The sequence below is a fragment of the Thermobia domestica genome, chromosome 18 (assembly GCF_964235325.1).
Source record: "Thermobia domestica chromosome 18, izTheDome1.hap1.1, whole genome shotgun sequence".
NCBI lineage: Eukaryota > Metazoa > Arthropoda > Insecta > Zygentoma > Lepismatidae > Thermobia > Thermobia domestica.
In genome coordinates this window covers 3,043,361-3,067,043 of record NC_137471.1, presented here as the reverse complement: position 1 = coordinate 3,067,043, position 23,683 = coordinate 3,043,361, and the positions used below count along the sequence as shown (strand labels likewise).

General features: G+C 35.1%; 2 protein-coding genes across 3 annotated transcripts in view; both read right to left on the bottom strand.

Annotated features, from left to right (window-relative positions):
- LOC145675592 (actin-binding protein IPP) overlaps positions 1-2,449 on the bottom strand; it is a 49,090-nt gene extending 46,641 nt beyond the window's left edge. Inside the window, exon 1 of one of the 2 annotated variants that reach the window (XM_081746118.1) lies at positions 2,224-2,449. The gene's annotated coding sequence lies outside the window, so the exon portion shown is untranslated. The other variant, XM_081746119.1, reaches the window with a different exon arrangement.
- A 12,175-nt stretch (positions 2,450-14,624) lies between these two features.
- Positions 14,625-23,683, bottom strand: part of LOC145676126 (uncharacterized) — a 71,681-nt gene continuing 62,622 nt past the window's right edge. The window contains exons 11-12 of the mRNA XM_081747031.1: positions 20,304-20,451; positions 14,625-15,225 (exon numbers count right to left, since the gene is read on the bottom strand). Of these exons, the coding sequence (XP_081603157.1) occupies positions 14,971-15,225; positions 20,304-20,451 (403 nt within the window). The 3' untranslated portion in view covers positions 14,625-14,970. The remainder of the gene's footprint in view (positions 15,226-20,303; positions 20,452-23,683) is intronic.

Sequence of the window (23,683 nt, the reverse complement as noted above, 5' to 3'; positions counted from 1 at the left end):
AGAACTTTCTGCGATGAGGTTTTTTAAATCAAAAATTTTCTGCAGAAATTCTGAAAAAATTTTCTGGAGAAGAAACACTTGTGATAGTTAAAAATAACGCTTTACGCGACATAAAAAACAGACTATGCGAGTCGTCCGTGCATTTAAGAAACCTACACATAGAAGGCATGTTTTCATACTTTTCTGGTGGCTATTTTTTTCCCTCTGTTAATTTTTCTGCGATCACATCGCAGATCGCGGCATGTTCTGCTATGGGGGGTAAAATATAACCCAGCCTGCTTTACATCATAAAAATTGAATAAAATAAAATGAAATGAAATTAATACTTTAACGTCTCAAGGTTATTCTCTTCAGGTAACAGAAGACGAATGAGTAATGAAATGAGTGGTGGAAAGTGACTGTGGGAGAAAACAGAACAAATCCAAGAAAACCATGAACAAGATGTTGTTGCATGAAGATACTAAACTGCTGCCTCTTACTCGTGATTTATATAGTAATTTTGATAATTCTTTAGCATTGGGGGTCCAAAAGTGGCAAAGAAAGAAAGAAAAAAAAACAGAATGATTTACAGGAGAAATAAGTTGATAGTGGTGTTTTGGTAGTCAAAAAGGAATCGTACACAATTTTTTGAAGGCAGTAGGGGACCTGTACAGACCGTAAAGGTAAGTGGAAGTGACTGCCCATTTTATGTACAGAACCCAACGAACCCCTGCGGGGCTTCTAAACCCTTCCTACTACTATTACTACTACTACTTATACTATGGATCGTAATTTAACTTATGAAACAATAAAACGACTGAATCAGAATAGAATATCGAAGAAAAAAAGGCAAGGGTCTAGAACAACAGGTCCCCCTTCCCGTTTAGCCGTGATAAAGACAGAAAACAACGTGCCCTGCGAGGCTCTAGCCCGCCTTCACTCACTAAAGCTCGCTCGGCAATACTATATGAATTAAATGTTAAAACTTTGGTACACAAAGAACCCAACCTAGCTACTAATCTGTATAGGGGGGATCTGTGTTCTAGAATCTCCCCCCCCCCCAAGTAAAACAATAGCCCTAACTTTTTCGTGACTTAAATTTAACAGTCAATTTTCGAAAACACGACACTCATATTCTTAATCTATAAATATTATTTATTATTGTGCATAAATTACCGTGCATGCTACGAATTGAAATTTCTAGCTTTACGTTCCAGAGGTATGCCTTTTAGGCTAAAGCGAATGGATAATTAATGAAAGAGTATGATTGTGAAAGAGATGGTGGAATGAGAACGTGGGAGGGCAACGTGAGAACTCCCAGAAAACATAAGAATAGTATGTCATCCATCAATGGAGTACACAAAATTTCATCAAGGAAGTGGTCAAGCTCCCAAACTTTAAGATTCATATAGTTTCAAGATATGCACTGAGTTGGTACGGTATAGTAGAGTAGGGTAGGGTAGAGTAGATATAAATAAGTAGGGTAGGGGTTAGGAACGGGTTAGCTTAAGGTTATGTAAGTTTTGACCCATTTTCATAAAATTATTAGTAATTTCTTGTTTCTGAGCGAGTATACCTGCTGGAGCGGGCGTTGTAAAGTTAACCCATATTTTTTCACCCCTTGTTGAAGGGAAATGTTAAAATCCAGACACATCCCTCTATGTACGCCATTATTGTTCACAACAAACTTACATGACCTGGGATCGAAATGGGGACTCCTACTACTAAAGTGAACGCTCTACCATTCAGTCACAGTATAAAAATAGGGCCTAAAAATTATGATATATGTTGGTAAAGTTGGTAAATACACAATTAAAAAAAATATGTTTACACAGTCGGCAGCATTTACGAGAAAATTGTAACAATAATGCGATTCGCATTTTTAAAACCAACCTATAACGTCAATAAATCGCGGTAAAAAGGAATGTTTCCTAATACAATCACGAATTGAATAAACTCCACTTACGAAAATATACATTAAAATATATTAATGGTATAATGCAAAAGGATGAGCATTTAAGTGAATGACAAATGCTTGAAAAAGTAGTTACAGGCATTCATAAGAAATAAACCCTTGACAATTAGCAGAAGTGAAATCTTTACCATAATTTCAGAAGCAGTCGCGTTCTATTAAGCAACATGTACCGTATAACATACGAAATTGCAAGAAGATATAAATTATTGTTATGTAATAATAATTATATAAAATGCACTAAAAACAGTAATAAAATAAATATGCCTTACAGATACACCCTACTGTCACATCAACTTGCACCTCGTGTTGCCAACCTTTAAAAGAAATTTCTCCCTAGATCTTCCTTGATTTTTTAAAAAAATATTTCTATCTCACGCCTTTCTAAAATAATAATTAAACTTCAAATTTGTTTGAAGAGCGAGATTCGCAGTAGCCTCAGCTTATTATGAAGTAAATTTGAAAATGGTGGTTAAACAGTAAACAAACAATGGATTAAATGAACATTTGGGTACTAGGTGAAAGTGAAGTTAACACATAACCAGTACATGCGGGTGGTTTACAGAGTTCGATTCAGGGACAAGGGATATTAATCACCCCTAGAAATTTATCCTAAAAATTGGATCACATCTTATTTCCCACTAAAGTTAGAGTGGATATCTTCAAGCTTGCAGCACTGTGATTATCGTAAAACTACAACTAATCGAATCGAATGTCAAAGTATGAAGTCGAAAGTATGAGAATTTTAAACCATATGAGTCGTATATGGCCAAACGGCAGTCTTGGTATCCATGATCACTATTGGTCTTTAGAAGTCGAAAATAGTTCATATAATTTCAAAACCCGAAGATTTTATATATATATATATATATATATATATATATATATATATATATATATATATATATATATATATATATATATATATATATATATATATCTGTGCATTCCTTCAATTGGTAACTCAAAACTTTGCATTATTATTCATACTGTATAAGTATTAGTAACTTTGGGAATGCAAAAATTCAACAAATTATAATTACTATACCGACTATCGCAAAGTAGAACAAAAAATTTGCGTTGCGTTTATCAAATCGATACGGAATGAGACCCTACTAGATGAGGAGCGTAAATAGTGAATATACAACTACAATTACTGAAGCCTTTCTCAGAGGAGACTGAAGTAATCACAGACAAAGGATATATCCTTTGTCTATGGAAGTAAGGCTGCGATTCACGATCTAAAACGATCGTGTGAGAAGTAACTTGCCCTTAATCCAGGTTGAAATTTTCTGCTGTCCTTATATGGATCCTGACTTGGAAGAATAGAAGCAGTTTCTATTTTCTCCTGGATTTGCATACAACTACCAATCAGAAAAGAGAAGCGCTTGACGACATTGAACTTTATTTACTTTATGGGCTATTTGGGCATTTTTGTAGGTAGTTAGCTGAGTGGATACACTCAGTACCTATACTAGAAAATTGCTCTTTCTTCTTTATTTTAGCTTGTCGCGCCTGGTAACTGCCCTCATTTACATATTTGGACAAGTCATTTGATTTTCAGTTTTACAATCTGGTGGATGCAAGGATCTACAGACCTTTTTTCAGCTGATACAGACTCCCTCATGTTTATATCTCGCTGCCGAATTTTGGAGTTACTAATTTCAATAGCGTATGGTATTCTAAATAGTCCTTTCTGTAGTTTTTTTTTTTTTTTTTTTTTTTGTAGGAACAAGGATCTGTAAGTAGTTCATTATTCACCATTGAAAATACGGTGTTTTCCTGTGCATTATTGCGGCGAAAAATTCACTCCCTGGTCCAGCAGCTTCTCTTTACTCTTTCTCGTTTTTTTTTGGGGGGGGGGTAGGGGAGGGTGGATTTTGTGTCAACAACAGAGAAGATATCGCTGTTATGGCTATTTCATCCTCTTCGGATGAACTCATATTGTGAAATAGAAAAGCAATAATATTTACGATGACAACAGTTGATTGCCATGTACGTCACACATTCTTCAAGTGGTTTTCGTCTGTTTAATACAGCGACCACGAGAGGATCTGCTGGTAAAACCTACCTAGTTTTAAGGATCGTCTGAGACCCCTACATCACCTCAAGATAAAAGAAATTGTATGGAAGTTAAGCAACACTATGAAGTTGTAACCTGGGTTGAGGCCTTAGTTGAGATCCGTGTGAGACGGGTTTGAGAGTATCTATATATTTTTGGTAACCATCTTATTTCTGACGATGGTCTCGACGAGGAAGTTCAACAAATGGAATGACAGCACATCGCAGAGAATACATTAGGATTAGAAGTAGAAGAGCACGATTAGGACAGGTGTAGACGTTTTTCCGCAACAGTCACATGTGCGAATATCCTGGACTTACCGAAGTTGACAGAAAGAGATTAAATATTCTTTTTACAGGTTCCTATCAGTTGTCTCAAGCAGTTTTTCTACTTGGCTCAAATGATGAACGAAAGCTCCTTTCGTGGCTAAGCGGTTAGCGTACGCGCCTTTGGTATAGGAGAGCCGGGTTTGATTCCCAGCGGGAGCTTATGTGGTTCGGATTCGACGTTAATAAGTAGATCTACGTCTCATATAGCCTCAATGCACAAAGGGAAGTTAACTCAAAATCAACTTAGTTCATGCAATGATGAATGAAGATAACAGCATCTCTCTCCATTTCCTGAAAGAAAATACACACACCTTAAATATCGAGGTACCAGGTACGATGTAGTAGGAAGACATAACAGGTGTTATATTGATTTTGTTCCAAATACAATAGGATTTTCTGGTTTAAAACCATATTATTGTGAATGTACATATGGAAATCGAACACTTTGTTTTTCATATGTCGCTGCATACATTTATTACCTCTCACGTGCTTGATACTTTGCTGAGATTGTTCGGCCTACAAAGATTTTAAGCAAATTGTGTGTTGCCGGTCTTGTCACTCCAGTAATAAAGGCACATAGTGATAAAGATTGACATACTGTGTCCTTCATTTTCCTAGTAATGTTTTCTAGTAGACGAAAGACATTGGACAATCAATGACTATTTTTGTATTATTGATAAACAAAAACATTGTTCTCCGTAAATCACGGTTTAAAATATTGGTATCCTACTAAGGCAGACTAAAAATCAATCGCACTAGTGCTCTCGACTTGTTTCTGAAAGAGGTACGATTATGAGAGTTATATTCCCACGTAGAACCATTCATGACTAGTCAGAAATTCAAACTCAATCATTTCTGACTTCTGACCGTATTCGTGCCTGCCAGGACATTTATGGTGTAACGCGGGTTGTATATCTTCCAGGTGTATCCGAATTCGGAATTCCTCATTTTACACCAAGTTGCACCGCGAGTATCAAACCATGGTCAAAATATATTATAGGTGGGTTAGTGATGCTCCTATGGTGGAAAATAGAAGGTGGTCACTCAAACATAAAGCAAAAATATTTGAATATGAATATTTCGACGCGCTTTTCGTTACTACTTTGAAGTACAAAATGTTTTTTTTTTTTTTTTCGGTGAAGCCCTTAAAGCAAATTACACTCATATTTTGTTTCACGCACGTAACTTACGTTGTTTCCGAGAAATGAGCAATTTGGTTTTCGAATTTTCCACAATAACTTCGAAATTCGAAGGAATTTGAAGTTGATTTTTGTCGCGAAAGTTATCATTGGGTATACGATATCTTTGGTATAAATATCACAGCAATCCGTGTAAGGGAACTTTTCACTACCTTATTCAGCTATACCCTTTAACTACCCTATTTAAATAAGATGATCATTTGATAATTAGCTGCTGTCTTCTCTAACTTTATGGAGCGAATTAATATTTAAGAGAAAATTCAAAGACAAAATTATAATTTTGGCAGCTAAAGCTGTATTTAGTCATAGTTATGGTAACTTTAGTCAGATTCGTGGTTTACAGGAACATTAGATTCAAAATCAACATGGAACCATCCTATTAAACAATTATTATACGAAAATACTTACAAATTTTACTGATTATACAATTATTATTTGAAATCTAAAAACAAGAGAATTTTCAATATGAATGTTTTGTGTAATATTCTGAGTAATGTCCCTTTCACATTATCCGGCGATTTGCCGGATCCGGTTCCGGCAAATTGCCGGACGAGGTAGAAAGACATTGCAAGCAATGAAGCTCTTCACATATGTCCGGCGGTCGCCGGACATTCATCCGGCGAGCAAAAACAGCCGGATCTCCCTGCTAGAATCCGGCGCGGCAAATCGCCGTGTATAGCCAAGCGGGACATTACAAGCAATGACGCTCTTCACATATACGCGGCAAACTACCGGATGGGTGTTGGGGGAGGAAGCAAGTGTTGCCAGGAAAGAGCAGAAAGTGGCTGCTATAATATGGGAGCGTGTGGTTTTGTGTGTTATGTGGAGTGTGTTTGTGTATGTGGTTATGTTCTAGCCCAGTACATCTGGAGTAATTAACCAAACCTGTATATACAACATATGGGGAAAGATGACATGTAAAATTAATTGAAAACGACCAATACTACCCAAGTGTCGAAATCAATATAAATTATTATTTTTCTATGTAATAGAAGATTGGGAGATGTCCGTGTAGCACTGGACAAACGACCTTCTATAAATTTGTGGTGACCCAAAATTGAAATATACACTATCAAATATTTCAGCAATACAGTCTTTTGCTATATATTTATGTACTATTTTGCTACGCAAAGCAAGAGAGAATTCATGATGTGATATTTGATAAATATACCGTACTTTATATATTTTATAATTATCTGGCTGTAATTTCTTGAATAGTCCTCTGAATTCAGAGACTAGAGCAGTGCTTTAAAGAGACTTGAGTCAATAGTCGGAACGCTTAAAACAAAAGAATAAACCCAAAATAGTATAATAATAATAATAATAATAATAATAATAATAATAATAATAATAATAATAATAATAATAATAATAATAATAATAATAATAATAATAATAATCTAATATAAATAAAATAGAGTTTATGTGTCTGTCTGTCTTTGTGCGGCCTAGGGACCATACGAGTGGACCGAAAGTTACCAAAATTTGGTCACGGGTACCTTGGTCCAGGCTCCAGATCAAACCGATGCGTTTTTTTTTTCAAAATTCGAACCAGGAGGTCTCAGGGGGGCGTTTACCTGGACATGTAAAAGTAGTAGAAAATGACCGATATTAGTGTCAAATCCATAGTTTTCGCGGTCGCTGAGATCAATGGTAACACTACCATTAGCGATGACTTCAGCCACCATTTGTATGCGGGCCGGGGATCACCAGAGGGGGGGAGGAATTTCGAGACATGTAAAAATAGTCGAAAATGACCGATATTAATGTCAAATCCATAGCTTTCGGGGTCACTGAGCTCAATGGTGAAACTCAAGATAGCGTTTACTTTCACATTTAGTCCCCATCAGCTAAGGAACTTGGGCCAGGAGATCACCGAGACATGTAAAAGATAATCCACAATGACCGATAATTCACAGTTTTCGCGGTCTGAGATAAATAGTGATACTTTCATTAGCGGTGATTTTCAAATTCAGCCACCATTGTATGCGGGCCGGGAGTCACCGGGCTGGAGAATTGCGAGACATGTAAAAATAATCGAAAATGACCAATATTAGTGTCAAATCAATAGTTTTCGCTGTCGCTGAGATGAATGGTGATTCTCCCAAGGCGTTGACTTCCAAATACAGCCCCCGTTGACTGGGAGCCAGAGGCGTTGTATTTTCAAAATTGGAACCAGAGGATCACAGAGGCGTTTACTTTCTATGTAAAAGTAGTAGAAAATGACAGTTGTTAGTGTCACATTCATAGTTTTTGCGGTATCGGCTGAAGATTAGAGGCGATTTTTTCACAATTCGAACCAGGGAGGGGTCTCAGGGGGCGTTTACCGGGACATGTAAAAGTAGTAGAAAATGACCAATATTTGTGTCGAATTCATATTTATCGAGGTCGCTCAGATGTATATTGATACTCCCGATAGTGTTTACGTTCAAATTCAGCCCCCATCGGCCTTCCCAATGAAAACACGTACGTTGTTGGATACATATTCACACAAAATGTATCTAATTTTAGAAATGTTTCTTAATTCTTCTCTCATTGTTCAGTTTGTTTACATTGATATTTTATCTGACCCGTGCGAAGAACGGGCATAACAGCTAGTAATAACAATAATAATACCTACAGACCAGTCTTCGGGTCAGTGGCTGAATGTTGGCTTGAGATTCTCGAATAGACCTCAACGGTTGACTATCCAGAGAGGACTTTGGCCTGATTTTCTCAGTCACAACAGTTGAATATCGGAACGGTATTTTAAATATCCAGAACCGGGCCTCTATTTTGCCCACGTTTATCAATTGTGGAAACAGTATAGAAAAATGTCTTCCAAAATACCGCTTCTCTAATAAAAAGTGCACATCTTTTCTGTATGTGGCATGTTCTCTCATTCGGTAACAAACAGGCCCGTATGTGTCTCTGAACGTTTTTTTTTTTCTGCCTGTGTCTTAACAAGGCGAGTAGAAAACACATTTTGCGTCTGTCCATTACAACCACCACAACACGACAAGAGTCACTGAGTTTTGTATCTTCAGTTGCACAGCAACCCTGCTCGCATATTTTTCATCCACGGCAAAACGCCGGATAATATGAAAGGGGCCGAAACCGGATCCGGCCAACAGCCGGAACCGGATCCGGCAAATCGCCGGATAATGTGAAAGAGGCATAATACATTTTCTTCAGTCTAAACTGCAATTTTAAAACATCAAGTAAATTTATGTTATGTTTGATCAGCTCAATTCCCATCTTTTTATCATTAATTATCTATTATGAATAAAATGTATAAGTTTCTGGTTAATACATTTTGTAATTCCGAAATCAAAGTAGAATTCAATTACGTGGTCGTATTAGGTTCTTATAAGAAACACTAAACTGAAAGTTCTTATAATTTTCCGGTTACAATAGTAGAAGTGATTGTCATTTGTTATTTATTACAGTGGATCTATATATGTATAGGAATAAGAGATGGCGATAATTTATAATACATTTATTGAATAGCTTCTACACGTTCCCAATTACAGTTCAAATGATAATCACCTCAAGAAATTGGATACTTATAAAAAGACTCTTACAGTTTATACAGGATAATAACTTAAATCTATAAATATAAATAAATAAATAAATAAATAAAATGACATGACGTATAAGGTGTTACATAGATATATCTAAATTACTTCAAATAATTGGAAAGTCTGGGAAATAACTATTGTCACTATAATTCATTTGTAACAGCATGATCATGAGAAATTGAAGAACTAATTTGCGCATTTCAACAAAACGAAATAAAAAAAAACTCAACGTTTAAAACTTCCAGTTTTTTCCTCTAGCATTCAAATGTGATACAGTACTATTAATACCATCTTATTTTGGACAATTATAGGGAACAGGCCATTTGAATCTATGTTTGGGCCAAACTACACGGCATTTGACAGATGCCGAATGGAATGGAATGGAATTGAGATGGCGATGTAAACCTAAGTATTGGGGAGCATTCGCTCTCAATTTTTATTCATTTTTTATGACAATTTTACTGTTTAGTACAATCTTAATACAATGTATTTCAATTTTAATATATTCGTGCACCGCTTATCCTTCCTTATTACAGTAACAGTGTGATAAACAAGTCTATTTAAAACGGGCAAATTCGACCATTTTGGCACGTGCCACTTGAGTACATATATTTAAATCAAAACAAATTTAGTGAAGCAGTCCATATGGCTATAAGGCTGGGACTATAAATCTCCCGTAATGGGGCGTTTACACTTAGTCGATTTAGTCGCACGACTAAATCGACTCGCTGCATTTGCCACTAAATCGAAGCAACTAGGCCGAATCAGATTGATGGATGTGTTCAATCATTTCAACCACAGAAAATAGAACGTCTTTTAATTCAGTTGCCAGTCGATTAGTCGCCTTCGATCAACAAGCGATTAAGTTGAAGTCCCGTTTACACGGTCGATTAAGTTGAAAGTGACGTCAATTCAACTGAATCGAACGCAAATCGACTAAGTGTAAACGCCCCATAAGGGAGAAAACTGTAAAAACTGATATACTATATGTATATTTGTGTTTATTGTAAAGACTATTGTCATAATAAAAGAAAAGTAAATAAGATATGACTGTAAAAATACTGAAACCAGTATTAGTAGTATTCGAATACTGAAATTTCGGTATTATTCATAATTAAATATAGATACATCAAAAATAACGAACCATACCGAATACCGAAAAATATCACAATTCTGAACCATATCGAAATACAGAATATACCAAAACACAAACTAACTAACCCTTGGCCTATGGAACCCAGAGGTTCAATGATGCGTTCACAAAAGCTCTCCTTTGTCTTCTGTCCTTAGCCAACTGGATCCAATTTCTACTTTGTATTCTTATTTCTACGAGATTCATCTTAATATTATTCTCCCATCTGCGCGTAGGTTTTCCTAACGGCCATTTTCTGATTGGATTTCCAGTTAAAACTTCGAAAACTTTTTTTACTTTCTTCCATTCTGATTACATGGCCTGCCCACTTGAGTCTCCTAGACTTAATGACCCACGGTATAAACCGAAACAATAAATTTATGTAAATACTGATCACTATCCGATTTAATGATTTTCTTTATCCATTTTTACTCTTGTAACTGCATAAAACCTAATAATCTTGCTATTTTAATTACAAACAAACCGATGTATATCATCTTTCTTATAAGATGGTAAGACACCGACACCGACAAATTAAAGAAGGTGATAATTGACATAAAAATAAATCCCCTCCGCGAAAAAATCTAATAAACATGGGTCGAAAACTGCATCGTTTTCACGTAAGTATGGTTGAAAAAGTGGTGAACGCGCTGATGCTACATTGTCTCTATAAGACACTGTCAGATGCTTTGCTCAAACATTATATGTAGCAAATCACTGTAATTTTAAATACAATTTGAGCTCCCTTCTAGCTATGTGGTCAGCGTACGCGCCTTTAGCTAGGGAGACCCAGGTTCAATTCTCAGAGAGAGCTCATGTGGTTCGGATCCCACGATAAGCTGTAGATCTACATCTCATACAGCCTCGCTGCTGAAAGGGAAGCTAAACCCAAATCCACCAATCTATTTAACCCTTTAGTGGGCAGTGTCTCTCAAGCAACATCGCATTCTATTGCGTTATCCGCACGAATTATAACTTCACTGATCATTTAATTAGCATTATTGCTTTCATACAATATTCATATACATGATTTGCGGGTCGCATCTTTAGATACTTGTAATCTTCGTCAACAGGGGACAGTCAAATTTAGTATGTAGAAGCTTTATCTCCTACGTTCCGCGGAAGTTCTTTTTTTTTATTATTTTTTTATTTGTGGTTTCTTGCTGTGTAGGAAAATATTTCAACCAAACTGTTGGTAATTACTGAGCGCATTCTTATGATATTTAACCATAATAGGGCATTGCTGCTTAGTAGCTACACATAAAACCTATTTTATGGCAATGTTGTTTTGAAATAAACACCCTGTATTTTGTAACCAAAGTACAAAAACACTTTAAAAATTACGAAATTATGATCAGGAAGACATGGTTCAACCATAAAAGCAAACTAAATATTTTAATGGTAATGCTATCAATGTTTGCCCATTAAAGGGTTAAATACAACTTATTGCAACCCAGTTAATAATTCTATAGTAACACCAAATGGTTTGTTCTTGTGTATCTGGTGAGTGTGGTTCAAATTCGATTCCTGATGGGATTTAATTTTTTAGGAGTTATCCGATATGTGATGTGACTGGAGAATTGCTTGAATTGAAATATAACGAATTTTCGATCAGGATTCACAATTAGTGACTTTGGGATACGATATGCTAATTATGCATCGATTAGTTAAAAGTATTGTGTCCGACTGATCTTAACCATTCATGGGTTGTGGCGTAAGGTTGATCAATTTTATTACTCTTCCAAAATATATTTGCATAAGAAAAAATTAGTTTTCATTTTGTGTAATACGTACTTATGAGTAACAAAAGGAATAAAATCAACTTATGCTATGCATAAGTAAAGGAAGTCTTATACAAGAACAGATGCGTCCGTCTGCTTGTCGATAGGTATCAGAACAAAAACGGTTAGAGCGAGATTTCTTTATGAATATCTAATGTCTCAAGAATAGATTCCGTCAAATTCCTTAATCGAGTATTCAAACCGGAATTGGTAGACATCTACATTTCCCAGTTTGATTCGCATAGATAAGAAACGACAATAGCAAGAAACGATTTTATGAAATCGAATTACTTTCCGAAGAATATTCACTCGGACTAATCTTGATGTACATCTATTATCTTGCAATTGCCGATTTTTCAATGAGGAACTCTCTCATATTTCACAACGGCATATTCTTAAAGCATTTACACCAAACTCATCACACCACATGACATGTATCGTTGTGTAAGAAAGTGTCAAAACAAAAACGTTTCTTTTAGTAATCTTATATATAAAAGAGAACGTACAAATCCTTTGTTCCCTCATCACGCTAATACGGCTGAACCAATTTCTTTCATTTTTGGGGGGTTATTAGGATTTGGACCCTAGATGGTTTTTATCATATCACTTTAATTTTTAATTACCAGTGTCTTGAGATAATTGACCATTCAAGTGTCCATAACGTACAAATCCTTTGTTAGTTCATCATAGGTAAAAATAAACGTATTTATATGCAACCCGCATGACCGTGTCACTCGGCGGGTTAACATAAATGACAGGCGATATAATGTTAACATTAGTGCAATCTACTATGGTTTTTATCATATCACTTGAAAGTGAAAAAGTAAAAATTATCTAAGTAACAAAGTTTATTGCGTTCCGGGGTGACCGCAGCGAAGCGGGGCGGGTTAACATAAATGACAGGCGATATAATGTTAACATTTACTGCAATCTTCTATGGTTTTTATCATATCACTTGAAAGCGAAAAAGTAAAAATTATCTAAGTAACAAAGTTTATTGCGTTCCGGGGTGACCGCAGCGAAGCGGGGTGAACGCTGCTAGTAAAATATAGAAATACCTCGATATTGTCAGTAACAAAAGTTGAAAATTTAGCATAAAAAGTCCTAAAGTTATCTTAAGTGTAAGTTGCATCTCCGTTTTATATGTCTATTTGCACTCTTACCATAAAAAGTTCTTATTTATCTGAAGATAGGTTCCATCTACGCTTTTATGTGTCTATTTGAACTCTTACCATAAAAAGTTCTTATTTATCTCAAGTGTAGATTTCATCTACGCTTTTATATGTTTACTAAGATTTGAAGTAGTAGATATCTACTACCAGTTCCGATTTCAGTATTGATTTGCATACAGCAGAAACGTTATCATAATAGAAAACGTGAAGTGGTGTTTTGATAGTGTTCAACGTTGCAAGAAGATATTATGTCACTTTCCTTATCACGCTAGTAAAAGTGAAAGCTTTAGAAATACTACTTCCGGTATTGATATTCATTTCCATAGAAATGAAAATGAAATGAAATCTTTGTTTTACGTCCCACAATTATGCCGGTTATGCTAAAGGAGACGGTGATGATGAAAAGTGAATGAAATAGTGGAATGAAGAAAGTGGGAGGAAACGGGGTCCACATGGCCCGAACAGGGATCGAACCAGGGACCCCAAGCACCGGAGGTGAACGCTCTACCAGAGCCACCGCGCCCCCTTCATTTCCATAGATTAAGAGCTCCTCCGTGGCTAAGCGGTTAGCGTACGCGCCTTTGGCGTGGGAGGTCCGGGTTCGATTCCCGGCGGGAGCTCATGTGGTTCGGATTCCACGTTAATCAGTAGGTCCACGTCTCATATAGCCTCGCTGCTGAACGGGACGTAAAACTGAAAATCAACTCAACTCATTTCCATAGATTAAACACTGTAAGAGACAGTGAGAAATGATTTTTGTATATATTTAGCGTCTCTCTCGTGGATACGTGTTAGCGTTCGCGTCTTTGGCATGAGAGATCCGGGTTCAATTCCCGGAAAGAGATCATGTCGTTCGTATTCAATGTAAAGCTGTAGGTCCTCATCTCATATAGCTTTGGTGCTGAAAGGGACGCTAAAATCAAGTCAAACCAAATCAAAGTTTCGAGGATTGGATCTACCTCCGATCTTATCCCTCTATTCAAACCGAAAGCCTGTCTCATATACCCTCGCTGCTGAAAGGGACGCTAAAATAAAAGCAAATCAAATCAGTCTCGATTATTGGTTCCAACTCCGATTTTATCCTGCTATTCAAACCAGAAGTAACAGATCCACTACTTACCCACTAATATTGAATCCCCATTACTTGTTGGAAGTCTACCATAGTTTCACCATGTGAAACAAAAGTCACTAGTTTAGTAATAAGGAACCAAGCATGACACCAAAAATACAACATTAAAACATAGTTACATTCTAGAAATCACATTTTTACACAAACAAAACTCGGACTTTACATATTGCGTTTCTGTACGAATTCAATATTTCTACCAATTACACATTGTTTCTAAATATTTTCTGCATAGTTTTCTATTTGTATCCTTTATAATCATTCTGAAAATTTCACCTAGAATTTATCTGAAATTAGATGCTTATATTACAAAAAATATGTATTTTATTACTTCGATAATATTTATGTATACTATACAACGAATTGAATGTGTTGACATTTATTGCCTCAAGAAAGAAATAATATATATTTATATATGTATATTGGCAAAAGTTCACAGAAAATAAAATTCTAAATGATATTTGGCAAAAAATGCTGTTCACGTTGCAGCAATGTTTTAATTTTAATAAAATAAAAAAAAAATACTAACTCTTTGACAACTCACAATAAATACGTCAAAAACAAATAACAGCGTAAATTTGATTATATATTTTTGTAATTTTCTTTATATATATATATTAGGGAAAATCTACCTACTATTGATGAAAATCTCAATACTTTAATTACACTGTCGAAAATCCTGAAACACTGGATGAGTAAACCAGTCAGTATGTGCTAACATTCTGTACAAACTAAGGGGAAGAGCAGGAAATATTTTCAAGAAGTACTCTTGCAAAGGATTGTCTTCCCTTCCAAAGTGAGACTGTGATACTAGAGTCTCTTGCACTCGTCTCCGAATAAAATGGAGTAAACCTGTCAATGTATGGTTCCTTTCTTCTTCAATATTGGGAAACTTCAATTTCACTATTGAGACCTAAATCAAGGAAAAGAAAACTACTATTTAATCTTGCAAACAATGTACATGTTATATTTGGGCGATTCAGAAAGATGGATTCCATTCCATACGTTTATTTTTCCTAAATTACAACACAAGACTTGGAAAGCTAAGTCCTAAATTTTAAAGTACTATTGTTAGAATGCTCGCTTAGCACACAATTGTGTAGTAACACAAGTTGAGAGAAAAATGACTATGTGCTTTATCACAAAGATTTATGGACCATTCTGTTTTGCTAAAATCAAGATTACTAGGTTAACGTATCTCATGATGCTACAAAAATGGTTTCTTTCTCAAATGAATGAAAATTTAGAATAATTTATTTTCCAATGACGGAGCTTTACGCAGTGGCACTGCGATTTCGACTTTTGCGAATGTGTCTGTACCTCAATGATGGATAAGTGCATTTGGAATGAAGAACCTGGAACTTCTTCAGTCAAGTTTGCAATCTTGACTCAATTTAGAAGGTACCCATCTTTTCAGCATTGTGAGATACGTTACCCCAGTTATCATATTCTTAGCAAATAGAAAAGATTCTTTCGTTCAGGACCTTTTCAGATGTTCTGTATATCATTTGCAAATGTTGTATAGTTTAGAGAATTACGTACGAAATTAAGACCATCTTAATTATTCTACAATTATGCTTAACAAAATATAGTAAATATAGTAAACATGTACAATGGAAACAGATCAACCTCTCCGTGTCTATATATCTGAAAGTAGTACAAATAAGTTTAAGATGAAACAGCAAAGAGTCTGCTATGAGCTAAGAACACTTTTAAGAACTTTAAACGTGGAAATTGTTCCAAGTTAGAGGTTGAACGAGATTGCCCGCTTGCATGGAAAACTCGCATAGAGTTCTAGAACACCTTTGAGAAAGACATCTTCGAGTAGACAAAGAGGATCATACCGAACAGTTGTTTGTTGTATTATTTTCTTTTTCTTAAAAATGTTTAAAATTTAATTTCCTACATTGATTTGATATGTTAACATGTTTCACTTTATTTGTGAAGGCAAAGTTACTGTTAAGAACAACAAACAGGATATCACACATACGTCAAATCCAAAAGATAGCTACAGAGAAACATTGCAAACTGCTAAGGATTTAGTGAAAAGGACAGGCGACTGCAACGGCACAGGTCCTTAGACTGTAGTACTCGAACGTCAATGAATCTGCAGACTGTATCATCTTTATTTATTACTCATGTTTATCAATGACATCGTCGACAAATTGAATTGTAGATTTCTAATGTATGCTGATGGTTTAAACATTTATAAACCTGTTAAGAATTTGAATGACTGCTTTATAATTCAAAATAACATTAACAAGGTTTTGTATTGGTCCGAAATTAATGTATAAATTGTAATAAAACATTTACTATGATTTTTGCGAGCAAGACTAATCCAGTTTACTTTACTTATGCTGTTGAAATTAAATTAGTTAAAATTGTAAATTTTCTTTGAGATTTGGGTATTGTCTTTGATAACAAAATTCTTTTTAATAAGCGTATAGTTAATACTGTCTCGAAAGCTGGTAGGAATCTTAGTATTTTGAAATGAATGTCAAGAAACTTAAACGTGAGAAAACTTCCTAATTCTTTATTGTGCTAATATAAGGAGCCATTTAGAGTATTGCTCTAGCATCTGGAATAGACATAAAACCTTTCGAATCGCAGTAGCCCTAAGACTAGGTTCAAACTGTTTGTGAGCCACATCGCTGTCCAGATTGCGGGGATCAAGTTACCCAACGCGGCCTGCATGGCCTCTCATGCATGAAGAGCATAGACAGAAACACCAGACATTCATCTGTTAATGACATCATTTTGCGAGCCCTCACGACGGAAAGAATTCCTTTGATTCGTGAACCGTCAGGCTGTTGTCGTTCCGATGGTAAACGACCTGATGGCATGACATTAATATCTTGGATGAGAGGCAAATCACTAGTATGGAATTTTACATGTTCGGACACATTTGCCCATTCAAGCCTCCCATTGACTGTTGTGAATGCTGGAGAAGTTGCTAGACGTAGAGAGGCAGAAAAGGAAAGGAAATACAATAATCTCCTCGATAAATTTACTTTTGCTCCAATAGCCATCGAGACCAGTGGGTTCTAGAAGCCTTGATTTTATCAGAGGTAGGCAGACGCATATCTATCGTTTCAGGAGATGTTCGTTCAGCATCCTTCTTATTCCAACGTGGCCACGTTTCGTCAGTTCTTGGTACGTTGCCGCCTGGAAGGGAACTGGAGGAGGTGTTTCTTCTCTAGTACAACAGAAACAAGCGAACAATAGAATAATAAAAATAATATATCAACGCTCAGAGAAATTTAACAGTATTTTAGGTTTAAACTTTAAATGTTGTTCCATCCACCTGTAACATAATATTTATTCAAATTGGCGTTTGCTCCTTAGAAATCATGTTTAAATTTCATTGTTGTTATTGTTATAAAATATTAATATAGACATAAAATTATGTATTAAATAGTTTTGAAATGATTCGAAACTTATTTTAATCATTGTTACGTCGGAAATTTAAGCGTTTTTTTTTTTCGAAAAAAAAAAAAAACTTTAGATAATGTAAGACTGTTTTTGGGCATTGTAAAGTTGTCCCAAAGAAGAACCATTACGGATCTTAAATTATTGTATTCTATCTTATATGGCAAATTGAATTTGCTATCTATAAAAACTTTTTTATGTTTCGAGTCATTACACAAGGAATTTGAGGAGTCTGAAAGATGTTCCTACACAGAGATATTTATTAACTGGCAATGATTTGGTTAATGTTGTTGATGTATTTCTTGAAAACTTGGACTTAGTTCAAAAGCAACTCTATCTATATTTTGTCACAGGTTTAGAGTGTTATTTCTTTCTTTTATATGATTTGCGTGTCTAATTTACGTTTTATGCTCTTTGGTTTGTCATATTTTATATCATTGTGATGTGTTTATTTATAATTTGATGCAATATTGTGCACTGGAAATTGCAACTCAACATATTGTCTGCTATTTCCTGATTCTAATAAAGTTATTATTTATTTATTTATTTTCTAAATTTCTATTTATTTCTAAATATTTCTTCTCTAACTTCCGTAATGTCCAAGTCTGTAAACCATACAGTCCAATACTCCATATATAGTACTTGACCAATTTCTTCCTTAGTTTAATATTAACCTTGCTAGTTAAGAGTGATCTTTTCTTGTTTAATGTTTCTTTGGCTATGGCAGAAAGATCTCTATTTATGTATGAATCGTATTTAATTTTCTATGGATCTGAATAAAGAAACGGATTAAGAAATACAAACAAGGAACGGACATGAATGTGTCATCCGGACATCCGAATCAAACCTAGTCCATTCGATAAACGCAATAAGGATAGTTCATGCACAAAAAATTAGGTGCCATGGACAACGGAGTCAGTCCCTGGGACCATTAACCCTGTTGATATAAAGAAAATTGTAGACTCAGAGTGAAATAGCTATTCCATCAACATTGTTCATTGGAAAGTCATGGTTTATACTTCATTCTCCTCAGCATGAAACAAGCTTTCCAGAGTGCTATGTATTGGAGCCCATAACGTACTTGAACAGGGAAAATTAGGAGAATGTGAGGAAATTTCCTCCAGAAATCCCTCCCATCAACTTTAGACTCCTATGGACTGGTTCCGGGTAAAGGCACACTATCCAAATGTATCTGGAAAAATACTATATGGGATAAGAAATGTGTGTACGAAGTTTTGTATTGATAGACAGAATAGGTATGGGAGAAAGCGTATATTGGTATACAAGCTTTTCCCTCATATTTATTCCCGGTATATATGTAAGCCGGTCCAATACATAGCACGTCTGGAAAGCCTGTTTCACGCTGAAGAGAATGAACTATAAGCCATGACTTTCCAATGAATAGTGTTGATGGAATAGCTATTTCACAGCGAGTCTACGATTTTCTTTATACTAACAGGGTTAATGGGCACCAGGGACTTCCTCCATTGTCCATGGCACCTATTTTTTGTGCATGAACATATCTTTGTTATGTTTATCGAATGAACTAGGTTTGATTCGGATGTCCGGATGACACATTCATGTCCATTCCTTATAAGTAGAGAATATAGATTTTTTTTTCAATATTTAATCTTGCATAAGATCTATAGTGTTTTCGTCCAACTTGTCGCTTCAGATTTCCGATGATGATATAGTATGATCATGTCTCTCCGATCTTAAAGAAAAACGGATATCAAAGATGAGTACCTAAGACATGCATCGACAATACTATTCATCTTCAGACTGTGGTGCCAACAGCCTACGATTTCTATATCTTGAATAGTCGTTTAATAATAAACTTGATAAATAACTCGAAAGCATAATTACAAAACCACATTAAAAGCCTGACATACTAAAAATAATACAAAATTTACCATTTTTTTTTTATTTTTCATAAGTGAAAGTAGATAATGAAATGCAACTTACCACAATCATAGATAATGTTATTCTACAACAGAAAATATGAACCTCAAGAATTTTCAGTGTTGTCATCCATAGAAATTACAGTGTTGCTAGGATAATTCCTCCAAAATTTAAGCTGAGGCAGCGACTAGAGGAACGAACTCAACTGCATTTGATTACGTATCATGTTGTCTTGGAATCCTGTGAACTCTTTTTAAATGATAGTTGTGTTTAATTTGTAATAAACAAATATTTTTAACATACGGTTATTAAAATTAAATAAAAATGTTATTTAAGAAGTAGATCACAGGATACCAAAACAACATGATACGTAATGAAATGCAGTTGAGTTCGTTCCTCTAGTTTCTGCCTTAACTTGAATTTTGGGGGAAATGTTATTCTGGCAACACTGTAATTTCTATGGATGGCAACGCTGAAAATTCTTCAGCTTTATATTTTCGGGTGCAGAATAACATCTATGATTGTGGCAAGTTGCATTTCATTATCTCCTTTCATTTACGAATAAACAAGCAAAAGAAAAATGGTCAATTTTGTATTATTTTTAGTATGTCAGGCTCTTAAGTCCCCTCCTGTTGTCCAGAATATTTAATTAAAACCTACCCAATCTCCAGTTAACCTATCTTCATTTGCTTTCGCTTCTAAAAACTCGAAGAATCCTTCTAACATAAATGGACTATGACTTTCCGTTAATCCACAACACGCTAAAATAAACTTCCACTTCTTATGTCGGGACCAGAAGAAAACATGCCTACGGAAAAGGAAGAAATAAGAAAAAAGGAGTTAAGTTTGCTGAATAGGGAATAAGGAAATATATTTAAGGAAAAATATCTGGCACATTATAATCAACTTCATAATAAAACTAATATTCTTAAGCCTGTGTGCAGTGTTATTATTTCAATAACTCTGCTATTCCCTTCGTCTATCATGATGTACATAAAAAAAACAAAAAAAACTTGTATTTGAACATGTGTGTCAAGAAATCACATTTCTAAAAGTTAATGTTAAATGAACAACAATTATAAGTTTTCAGAAGAAAACAAAATATAATAATTTTCTAAGAAGCATTCACATAATCTGTTTGTTCAAAACAGGAACACACACACACACAATATTTTACAGTGATATTAGTGTTGAATCCATAGTTCTCGGTGTCTCTGTGATTAATAATTACACTCCTGATAGCGTTAAAGTTCAAGTTCACGCCCTATCAGCATGAAAATGAGAAGGGATGGAAAATAAAATGTCTCAAATGACCGTTATTAAGTGTCGAATCCATAGCTTTCGGGTTCACTAAGCTATTAGGTTACAATCTCGATGACATTTAATCTCAAGTTTAGGTATGAACTGGCATGACAGCTAGAGAGCGAAGTTTCAGGGGCAAGGCCAAAGGCGTTGCTCGTACAGCTATATGTATTTGGACATGTATGAATTTATATTCCAGCGCAACTCCGAAACGTCCTGGAGCAATTTCAACCAAACTTGGTAGTCATGATTTTCAATCGGGATAAAATACTGTGGGAGTAAGACACCCCAAGGAGTAGGTGTTGGAGGGAGTGACATGTAAAAATAATGCAAAACGATTGATATTAGTGTGTAATCTACAGTTTTCGGGATCACTGAAATGAATAGTGACGCTTCCCAATGTCGTTTAAGTCCAAGTTCATGTTTCATCGGCAAAGGGTGGAAGTGGAGATGTGAAAAATGAAATGTCAAATACAGCTGAAATTCGTGTCGAATTCATAGTTTTTTGGGGGTAGGGAAAACAAATGGCTTGTTTGAAATCAGTTTTTGAATAAAGTTACTTCCCACTTCAAGCTGTTTTTTTAATCATATCAATTAGAGGTATATTCTGTAGGAGTAAAGTATAACAATATTTATGTCAAAAGTAGAGTATCTTCTGCATTTTTATCATTACATTTTCACTAAAATAAACATCCTAAGGGGGAGGGCTATTCGAATATTTCCCATAAACCTATGCTCCCCATGCGAAGAACAGAAGAGCGGGCATTTCAGTTAGTACTGGAATAAAAATGAACTTTTTAGGACCATGGCAAATACACTATACAAAAAAATTACATTAAACAGGTCCACAGGCATAAAATGAGTAGCGAAAATTACACGAGCTGTTTTCACGTTGTCACTTTAGTTTCCGACAACGAACTGAACGACAAAGCGCAGGGGAAACATACGCAAAAAATCTCCATGAAATACGTATGTGGATGTCCTTCATATTTTTAATACGTTCGTTAAAAAATTACTGTTACGTACACTGAAATGATTTGACATTCGTCGGTCCAATGCCCAAACCGCGAATGTGCAAATTTTGCTCTTTTCACCTAAGTGCAGTTTCATGTTCTTAGAGGCACACAGATTCCAATACCAAAGTCCCATTTGTGAAATATGAATATATTAGAAGTTATCGTCAATTCCTAAAGCATACTGTATACCTAAGTCTATATACTGAGTTTCCGGGGTAAGTTGAATATTAAAATGCTTATAATTCAAAGTCAAAGTTAGCACATTCGCGGTTTTGGCATTGGATCGACTGTTTTTAGGTTGTCAAAACATTTAGATATTATCTAAATGTTTTGACAACCTAAAAACAGTCGAATCCTGGTCTTTTGAGTCCGTTATATGTTCTTTCATTTTAGCATTGATCCTTTTGGTCAAAACAGTGTATGAAGCAGTACATTGACAGACAGTTTCATACACTCCTGCCATAGCCTGGATAGCTATATTGCTAAAGTACTTTTAAAATTCAGCAAACTGTTTTCCAACAGTGTTGTTGTTGAAGTTTAGTATATCTTTTCAGCACCAAGGCTACGTAAGACGTTGAGCTAAAATATAAGGTAGAATCCCAGCTACAATGTGTTCAATGCTCTCACACTAGAAATCAATCTTGTGACAATACGCAACAAATGTGCTAACTACTAGATCAGCAGGGAGGGCAAAAGGAGTATGAATGCGTATTCAATCTGCGAGAACTTCTTACCCATGTTCTTTAACAATATGATATCTTAAAAATAAAGAAGTGAATTCAGAGTGAGTAAGAAGTTAGCTTAACTTTGATAACAATTTATTCCAAAGTGCTGAAAAGTTATCGGGAATGCGATTCTTAAAGCAACGTAAAATTCATTAAAAAAGCCCATTGAAGAAAGCGACAAGCCGATTGCTGAAACATCTACGGAGAAAATTAACAAAACGGCCATTTAGAGTACGTACACTCATGTCCAAAATTATTGTCGCATGTCTATAAATATATTGTTGTAGGAATATAATTTGAATACGAATTCGCTCGGTATTTCTTATAATGTTAGTATGTGTATACTTGGCAAAGACATGTATTTGGCAAATTTCATGGCAAAAAAGCAGTAAATAAGAACAATAAAACGAAAATAAAATTGTCTTGTATATTTAGAAACACTTTCTTTTGCTCAATCTAATTTTCGTATTTATAATTCTTTTCCTATGAAATTTACCACAAATATACATTTCCTGATTATACACATAGTATCAGTATTAAAAAGTACCCTGCAAAATCATTATCAAATTATATTCTTACGAGAAGACAGTTATAGATATGCCACAATCATTTTGGACATGAGTGTACAAACATATATTAATACTTGTGGCCATTTTATGTAATATGCCTCTATCATTTATATCAGTAATTTTTGGAACATTTTTCACTACAACAAATATTTAAAAGTACGTAAACACATAAAATCTTGCATTATTAACTCCACTGTAACATGAATGAGTAAAGACAACTGTTTCTCTTTCCTTAAACCACCTTTCAGGTAATGCTTATTGTTATATGACAGTTAGTTGCTACGGAAGAGCGATTACAGTATCAATAATATTTGGGTCAGTATTAGGCTTGCTTATGGAAGCTATTGGATACATACTTAATACTGCAAAAAATAGTTTTGACCTTGCATCCTGGACATAAGAATCACAACGTACGGTTTCAGAGCTTC